Raw genomic sequence first — 9,457 nt, 5'->3', positions numbered from 1 at the left:
TAGCCAGTTTAGAGTAGAGGAGCACAGAATGTCGAGGAGTGCTCCTGGCTTCTGATAGCTGGCTATACCTGTCTGCTGTCAGTTGATTTAACAAAGCACTGTGGGAGGGTAGGCGGGTATCAGATCCTGCAGAGCATTCTGAAAACCACTTTGCAGGCTAGCATAATTCTTTTTGTAGCCTCTGTTGCTGGGCTGTTGGGAGATGGGACTGGAAAACCCAGTCAGGTCTTCAGGGCAAAATGGTCTGACCATGACACATTATATGTAGAAACAGGGCCAATGTCCACAGAAGAATCCTAAACAGAGTTTAGTTTGAGCATTCTAACTGTGATTGGGATCACAGTTAGTCTCCCTGCTGTTATCCTCTTCAGTGCATTACAGTAAAATGCTTAGCCTTAGACAGAACAAAAAAATGTAATTTATTCATCTGTTTGGAGATTGACTAGACACAAAAAATAACTCATAAAAAAAATCAGGACTTTCCTTAATGCCAGCTCCAAAAGGGACGGGGCCTATACCATAATTTTCCTTGACAGTATTGGAATAGAACAGAAGACACCTGGCAGAAAATATAATTTTGTTATTTTCATTCTATAAGCTAATTGCAGTTTCCCTTTCAAAGCTTGGGGCTAAAAAATAATTCCCATTAGTTTTACACTCCCCGCCCCCAAAAAAAGAAAGAGAAAAAAAGGCCAAGTTGTGTGTGGAGATTAGGGCAAGGAAATTGTACAATAGACCTCATTACAGGTGTGGATTATATGGAGTATGAAGCTGCAAAAAACGGATAAAAAGGAATCGTTACAATCACCTAGACCTCTACACTCAAAAGTTTCATTATAAACTACAGAATCTGATAACCACCCAAGGTGCCATAAAGCCCACCGTAATGCACAAAGTTTGAGCTATACCAAAACTGAAAGCAGTGACATTCACCCTTAAATTCAGGTCCACTGAATTTTTCTTTTCCATACTGGCTTTCTTTTTAAACAGTTAAGCAGGCACATAGCGCCACCTAGAGGACATTTATAGCACAGACACCAAGCAATATTTCCACAGTGTTAAACCTGTGCGTTATTTATGAGACAGATGCAATAAACAAAGCTAAAATATTTTATTAATAATTTATTGTCAGTAAGAAAGACTGGCTAATGGTAGATTTCAGTAAAAACCTTTACAAGACCGTTGCATCACAAATATACAGACACTATAAAAACTGTGCCAAGGTGGTTTTGGTTCTAAACAGGTATGCAGTGGGCCCCCAAAGTACTTTTCAGTTAAGCAAAAGTGTATATTGTTCCAAGTACAGAAAGCTATGTAAGACATGTTTTTTCTGCCCAGAAAATTATCTTAAAAACAACTCAAAGTTACATACCACCTGGCCACCTAAATTTAAACATGAAATGCCAAACGTACAAATTAAAATACAGTGAATTCCTGAATGTAATAAAACCAGGGTGTGCTGGGTTTAATGGCACACGAAACACCACTAAAATCAGTGGAAAACAAATCTGCAAAGTATCTACAAAATCTAGTTAAAACTATTGAAATCAAAACTGTACATAACATTTACAAAAAAGAGATAAGAAAAATGAATTTTTTGGAACTATATAAATACATTTATCATGCTAAAATGAGGAAGTGGTACGTGTTTTGTTTCATTTCTTTAACATAGACAATGTAAGTATAAAAAACACACACACACATTTTCAGGAATGGCACAGCCAATGGGAGACCTGTAATCTGTTAAATCTGAAGGTGGTTGAGAAATGGGGAAAATTGGTTAATACGCTGAAATGAGCTGCAGGATCCAGTGCAGCCATGCCAGTCTTAGCTCACTGAAACAGAAGCGCTCAAGCACTGCCGCAAATGAGGAAAAAAAATAAGCTCTCCAAGATTGCTCTAGAATCTTTTTTTTTAAAGTTAATTAACATCCAGGCACTTTTTGTTGAGGAAAGTTGTCAGACTTCTGTGTGGTGCTGATGCTCGAGCGGAGGAATGACCACATCTTCAAAATGTCCGTCGTCTCCACTCTCATAGTCACTCATCATTACCTCAGACTCCATTTCACAGCATGCTGACACATCAGAGCATGAAGCTGTGGAAGCATACACAGACATGGACATGTTGTCTAGAGGGAGTGCTTCAAAGTCTCTATTGTACCCTACAGTGTACGGGGCATAGGGTTCTCTGTAACTACCGGAGACTCCACTGGTTGTGTTCTGAGGTTCCAATCGGTCTGAAGGATAGTGATGGGGCAGGTACTGGTTGAGATTAAACCTCTGCCTGCTCCCCGCAGAGGACCCCAAGCTACCCACGGCAGACATGTCCCTGGGTTGCTGCATCGAGTCAAACTGATCACTGTAGTCCGGTGGCAATGGTGGAAGATCATCGGGTGCCGGGAAGTCATCTGGTGGAGGCGGAAAGTCACTTTCAATGTCGTAGCCCCCAGGGTAGTAGTCTGCATCAATGGAGTTTGGATCTGTGTACAGGGGTGCCGGCTCTTCCACCACCTCATAAGTTGGATACTCCTGTATGCCAGGAAGTTGGACATTCGGCATCCAGTCAGAGGTATCCCAGTGATACCCTGCAGAGTGAACATGAATTAGAAAAAAGTAAAGAAAACAAATTTCAGTATCTTATCCTCGACACACACACTCAACATTAGAGATAACAACAGTAGGAATACATAGTGACTATGAACAAACACAACCATCAGTGATCAGATATAGTCCCTGGGGCTAACAAAGACACTGAGTGTTACAACCGCAAGTTCAGCGTGCCATGCAGTAGATAAATTCTGTCATCCATGCCTGGACTAGTTATGTTTTTAACAAAGGCCACTCTAAAGTGAGAGGAGCTGAAATTCACCAAAGGAATTAGCGGGCAGAAAATCATTCTTTTCGTGGAAGAAACTTCTATAGGGGCACTTTCACACATGCAGAATAATGCACTTTCAATCCACTTTCAATGTACTTTGCAACTGGATTTTACTGTGCTAAATAGCAAAATCCACTTGCAAACAATTGTGGAAGTGGACTGAAAGTGAATTATTCTGCGTGTGCGAAAGTGCCCTAAGAGTCTCTCTTGTGTCACTTAAAAGAGTTGGCAACTGATGACTAGTTATCACTGAAATGGCCTGCCCTTTTATAGCTACCAGTAAACTTTCTTTTTCTAATGCACCATATATCCTTCCAAAGAAAGGTAAGGATCACTTCTGAATTCAAAAAGGTACGCAGGATCATAGCCTTATTAGTACTTAATTTGCCCATGATTAAGTTAGTCCCATTGATTTTAAGGAACAACTAATTTTCTCTGGACTGGGACTAGTAATACAGTCCTCCATCTGCTAAGGTACCCAGCACATTTATCATTTTACTATAAAAGTCACTAATGCCTTTAAGTACTGCCCATCAGCTCAACAGTTAATTTTTATAACACAATCCTGCAAAAAATAAGAGACAATTGAACATTTGGTGATTAAAAAGGACCATTAGTAAAAAACATTCCAGCATGCTCAAATAACAGAATTATGTGATATTGTTGAACAAGGTATACATTATTGCACAGAGGATAAAAGGAACAAACACTAGTTTCACAGATAATACATCACCACATTACAAACTTCTTAATTACTGTGAGCAAACCGAGACAAAGGGGATGTCTAGTAAACTGGCTGAAATCACTGCATACACCATACAAGGAACAAACAAGTGAGGGCGAGTTAGTGCGGAGGGCATATATTATCAGAGACACTTAAGTGAGCATCAATGAACAACTGCATGCAGAAGTCACCTCTTGAATTGCTCAGGTCAGGAACAGCAATAGATTCTTTAGGTGGTAAAGTGAAAAAAAAGGAAAGAAAAGATGCACAGTTAGGAATCCAAACCATTCAACGCTAACATAAAAGCCTAACACAGTAGTAATCCAGACAGTAGCAGTGATGAACATACAAATATGCCACCCCTTGCCCCTTTCAATTGTGGGAAATTGATTTGAATTTGCACTGATACAACCAAATTCAGTGAACACCACCCAGAGAAGTATATTCTGTTTCCTAACTAATTGAATAAAATAGCTTTAAAGCTGAAGGATGAAGTCCAAAGAGCTACATTAGACGTGCCAAAGGGCAAGTATGGCTTCTTACTTACTTACAACCTTATCTATGCGGGATTTTCAAACTGTTTTTGGCAGTCCCTTAGTGTTAACAAAGAGACGAGCCAACAAGGTCTTCTTGATTGCATGGAGTTGTGTGGTCTTTGGGTCCTGTTCAAACGCAACTCCGGGAAGATGACAGGGCCCACAGAACTTCTAAGGACATAACATGCTCCAAATGCTACGCACAGGGGGAAAATGTTTTCGAAAGATTTTGTGATTAATCATGGTTTGGTGCATATGCTTATTTTGAGCACTGTGGCAAATTCTAATTACCTGTCTGTTGCTTTAAAAAAGTTTAAAGCATTATGGATGAAAGAAATTATGTTTTACCTGTGAAGTCATATATATCAGTTGCACACCTATGACTTCAAAGATTAACACTTCAGTAACATAGATAAATTAACTTCTATACACAGATTAAAAGAAGAATTTAAAAGAATTTTTAAAATATCCAATGAATCTTGTTGAGATTGAAAAAGTTTTTGGATGGATAGATTTGTTATGGGAGTACACTGTAACTCTCGATTTTTCAAAGAATAAATGTGTTGAAGACAACAGCTGTTTTTACAGGTATTTTAGGTATTGATTTCCCTTCCTGTGGCAGCCCAAAATGCTCTCCCCCATGCTGCTACTGGGGGTGCGGAATACTACCCAGGAATAACTTGGGAGGAAATCTGTCTCCTGTGGCAGTGAGGAAATCAGCGAAGATGTCTCCTTCATACTGACAGAAATTCTGCGCAGGAGCCAAGCCACTTTTATTGGGTAAAGTTTCAAAGAAATTAATCATTCTCTTATTTAAAAGACAGTTGTATTGGGAAGTTTGCTTTTAGGATACCAGCTCTCTTGTAAACTGGGATTCTGGTCTCACTTCAAATATATTTCAATGGTAGAGTGTCTGATTGATTTCTCTCAGATTGTGGGCATGTGTGTAAAGTGCTGTCAAGTTGCAGCTGACTTTTGGTGAACTCAGCAAGGGGTCATTCAAGGCAAGTGAAAAGCAGAAGTGGTATGCCAATGCCTTCCTTAGCAGAGTCCTCTTTAGCGGGCTCCCTTTCAAGTACTACATAGCTGCCAAACTCTAATGAGATTGGGCTATACACATGCTATCTTCCCTCCCCTTCCCGTTGATATCATCTGGAAAAAACCCTCTCTAACCTTGTAGATTACGCTACAGACAGTGCCAGATTTAGATGAAGAAAGGTTTTGGCTATTCTACTTGTGAGGCCCCTCTGAATTCCCCACCCTCATATTCCCCACCCTCATGACTAGAGGAAGATGGAATCCACAAAATGGGGTCCACTTCAGTGAAGTCCTGGAAGGACAAAATCAAAACAGAAATCAATGCTACTGTTGAGTTACTGTCTTAAGATGGCATTATTCTGTAACTAAGTGCAAGGAAAATTACTGAAGGGTTTTTTAGAGACTACTGTGTGTTATGACAACATGTGTAAGAAAGGCCTATGTCAATGTCAAAAACACTATACACCTTGGCTGGATGCCCCCTAGATCTTGAGGTCCTTGGCTTCACCCTACCTCTGGAACTAGCTCCAGAGTATGAATCTGTACTTTGCTGTAATTAAGTTTACATACATCGAAGGTCAGTGTTTTCACTGTCCCTTCCTTAACATGCTAGACTATAGCCTTGTATGTAGAAGTAACAATGCAGTCATACATCCTGACAGTCATCATCTTCAGGATGTGAAGTTTTTCCAACCAGGGCGTCCCATAGAAAATGACTTTTCCTTCAAGAGCAGTTTAAAAAACTTCTCTTTGTAGAGAAACTGCTTGTGGCATGTTCATAAGAGGTCACATGTGGTAGTTCTAAGTAGACAATGATAAATGAAGTACTGCCACCCACTTGCAATCACCAGAAAAATTTAGGGAAATAAGGAAGGCTGAGCTGTCCAAAACCTAAGATGATTTTTAAAATCAAGCCACTACCCCACAGTCAGCAGCCAGCTGTTTCCATCCATAGATACAGATAGAGAATGTAACACCTGGATTTTGATCCAAGGAGGTTGTTTAAAGCTGGATGAAAGCAGCTTTTGCAATGCATAAGAAGATTGAAACCACTATGCCCTTCTGCACAGCAAATGTATAATGGGTTGCAGTTGTGATAAAGGAGCCTGTTTTTGCGTTCACATGCATCCATGCAGGCAGCAATTGGCGCCTACGGAAACAATCAGAGCTGCTGTTATGCCTTCACACAGAGACGCGTCTATTTTTTACATTACTTTGCACACATGCTTAGCTGCACAGGCATGTACAAATGAACCCCACAGCCATGCCGATGTCCCACAGTGTGACCAGCTGCACCTGCATAGCTACACAGATGCAAGGCATAATTTTTTTTTTTTTAAAAAGGAAACTGGAGGCAAATAAAGCACCTTCTGCCTGGCCGTTCAGTCACTCGCAGCAGCAACCCAGGATTTTTAAAAGGTTCACTTGTTTAGTGATTTTCAAAAAACCCAGGCTGGGGAAAATAACACGGGGTAGACTCGTTTTGGGGGTGGGATCTGTGCGAGGTCCCCTTTCAAAATGGGTTATTTAGCATCCTACACCCATGCTTATTGGCCCACGCGGAAGGGGTCTTTGTGAATTTTGAGAGGGTAGTATTAGGAAGCCCTCTGTAGACACTTAGGAGGAGGACCATGTCTGCCTTTGAACGATCAGTACTTTTAAAAAAAGAGCACTTTTAGAGTGCAATTCTAAACAGTTACCTTCTTTCTAAGCTCACTGATTTCAATAGATTTAGAAGGGCACAATTCTATGTAGAACTGCAGCAATGCTGAGAGCCAGTGTCTCTATTGTGTTTGTGTGTATGCTGTCAAGTCACAGCTGACGTATAGGCCCCTTCTGCACATGCAGAATAATGCACTTTCAATCAATAATGCACAATTCATTTTCACAACTGTTTGCAAGTGGATTTTGCTATTTCGCACAGTAAAATCCAGCTGCAAAGTGTATTGAAAGTGGATTCTTCTGCATGTGTGGATGAAATCAGGCTGCTGATGAAATCAGGCTAGCCTTGGACTGTCCAAGTCAGAACTTAAGTAACTTTATTAAACAGACGAAAAGGCTGTTCTGCATGTGCGGAAGGGGCCACAGTGACTCCATGTGGTTTTCAACTCCAGAGACGTTTGGATGTGGGTTTGCCATTTACTGCCTTTGTGTCATAACCTTGGTAGTAGACCTTGGAGGTCACCCATCCAAATTCTCATCAGGCTGACTCTGCTTAGCTTCTGATATCTGATGAAATCAGGCTAGCCTTGGGCTGTCCAAGTCAGAACTTAAGTAACTCTATTAAAAGATGAAATGCCTGTTCTTGGGTGCACATCCTACTGCACAGGCATACACCATAAACAAATAAGATATTCTCTGCAGGTTCATCTTCATGGCCTTTTTGGGGCCAATTCATGTCCACAGTAGCCATCAGATGAGTAAGTCCTTTGGGAGTTGGCTGATAGCTCCCATGTGTTCCCAAGGTGTCTGTTAGGATCTGGAGCTACGAAGCAGGTCACTTCTTTTCACATACAGGGAAACTGATGCTGAAACAAAATGGCTTATAGAAAGCCAACCAATTCACATCTGGTACACTGCAGTTCTCATCTGGAATAAGGAACAACCCCTTGTGACCTTTTGCTGTGAAAACCCCACTAACATGAACAAGAGTTCCACAAGGGAACTGGGCTATTGAGCAACAATGCTCATTCATTTCAATGGAACCAGCGCAAAGCACATTCCTGGGAGCAGTGCTCAACACATTCTTAACCTGAATGCTGTTTTGGGGTTAGACTTTGACCACACATACATGTAAAAGAAATATGCGGAAATCAAGCCAGGTGAAATGCATTTGTCTTTTAGATTTGTTTGTATGTGTGACTGTAAAGCATGCTGGTAACAAAGCAAATGTTCGTATATTATGCCCAATTTATGAATACTTATTACCAAGACAAATGCATGCAATGTTCTGCCAAGGAAATAAATAAAAGTGAAAACATATATAATATATACCTTCTTTTCCCACCGAGTCAACAACTGCATTGACAAGGTGTATTACAGTCACTAGGGAAGCTTGTAAAAAAATATGGGAGGAGCAAATTAAAAAAAACAAACAGAAACCTATGATTAGCAGCAGTTCCACATAGCACATAAAAACAACCAACAAAAATAACCATAATCCTTCAAATCCTCTTACAACTATATACAAAGTAATATCTGACACATTTCAATTGCTAGCATTCTGTATGGTATGATCCTCTCATTAGCAGTGGTAACTAAATTGGCACCACATGTACTCTTGCTTGATTGCACACAAATATTCAAAATCTCCATCACTTTGATGACTATGACCTTGAAAATGTCTACAAATATTTAGCTTTATGGAGATGATTTACAAACGTCACTGGGACTGCAAAGATAAACAAGCATACAGAATTGATCAACAACAAGGGCTTCTTCCTACTATGCTTTTGGTGCCTGGGAATAGATTTTTGAATCCTTAAAACATGCCTAGTGTTTCAGCTGTAAAAGACAGACTTGTATCACCCTGGTTGCTTTTCTCGATACATGAAAAATGGGAGCTAACCCTTTCCTGATTACTGCTTCTCTGTGTATTATGAAGAAAAACAGGTCTGTGAATAAAATAAATTTGAAAGGTCTGCAGGTGCTAAATTAAAATATGTTAAGAACATAAGAAAGAGCCTGCTGAATCAGACCAGAGTCCATCTAATCCAGCACTCTGCTACTCGCAGTGGCCCACTTTGGGAGCTCACATGCAGGATGTGAAAGCAATGGCCTTCTGCTGCTGCTGCTCCCGAGCACCTGGTCTGCTAAGGCATTTGCAATCTCAGATCAAGGAGGATGTTATATTCAGATGTCCTGTCTTATTCTGAAAACAGACTGTTTTATAAAACCCATGAATCATAAACACAGCTGCTATACATATCACCTGTTCACCTGTAAGAACCTACTCCTCTCTCAGTCACGGGTTGAGCTAATGGAATGTTCACAAACATTTTAATTTCTGAAAGGTGAAGATTAATCCAAAGAATTCTGACAAAAATGCAGCTTCCATGAGACCTATTTGGCTGGGGAAAGGCTCACAAAAGACCTGAGATCAGAAGATGTGTTCCACTTGCAGGGGACATGGGAGATGTAAATAGCTTAGGTAAACACTTTAAAAATGCGCTATAGAACAAACTAGCCAAAGGCAGAAAGATAGCAGAAGCATGAGAAAGAAGCTGAGAAGCAGGTTTGTGGGAAGGCAAAGCAGGGGACAAAATGGAAATAATAGGAGAAG

General features: G+C 40.4%; 1 protein-coding gene across 7 annotated transcripts in view; it reads right to left on the bottom strand.

The window, feature by feature from the left end:
* Positions 1-1,107: 1,107 nt before the first annotated feature.
* Positions 1,108-9,457, bottom strand: part of FAT1 (FAT atypical cadherin 1) — a 161,738-nt gene continuing 153,388 nt past the window's right edge. For 4 of the 7 annotated variants that reach the window (XM_048510079.1, XM_048510082.1, XM_048510081.1 and 1 more), the window contains exons 27-29: positions 8,170-8,229; positions 3,793-3,828; positions 1,108-2,584 (exon numbers count right to left, since the gene is read on the bottom strand). In XM_048510079.1, the coding sequence (XP_048366036.1) occupies positions 1,959-2,584; positions 3,793-3,828; positions 8,170-8,229 (722 nt within the window). In that variant the 3' untranslated portion in view covers positions 1,108-1,958. The remainder of the gene's footprint in view (positions 2,585-3,792; positions 3,829-8,169; positions 8,230-9,457) is intronic. The other 3 variants (XR_007245670.1, XM_048510083.1, XM_048510084.1) reach the window with 3 other exon arrangements.

The sequence above is a fragment of the Sphaerodactylus townsendi genome, linkage group LG10 (genome assembly GCF_021028975.2).
Source record: "Sphaerodactylus townsendi isolate TG3544 linkage group LG10, MPM_Stown_v2.3, whole genome shotgun sequence".
NCBI classification, from domain to species: Eukaryota; Metazoa; Chordata; class Lepidosauria; order Squamata; family Sphaerodactylidae; genus Sphaerodactylus; species Sphaerodactylus townsendi.
The sequence above is the reverse complement of the archived record's forward strand: the minus strand, read 5'-3'. Positions and strand labels throughout refer to the sequence as shown.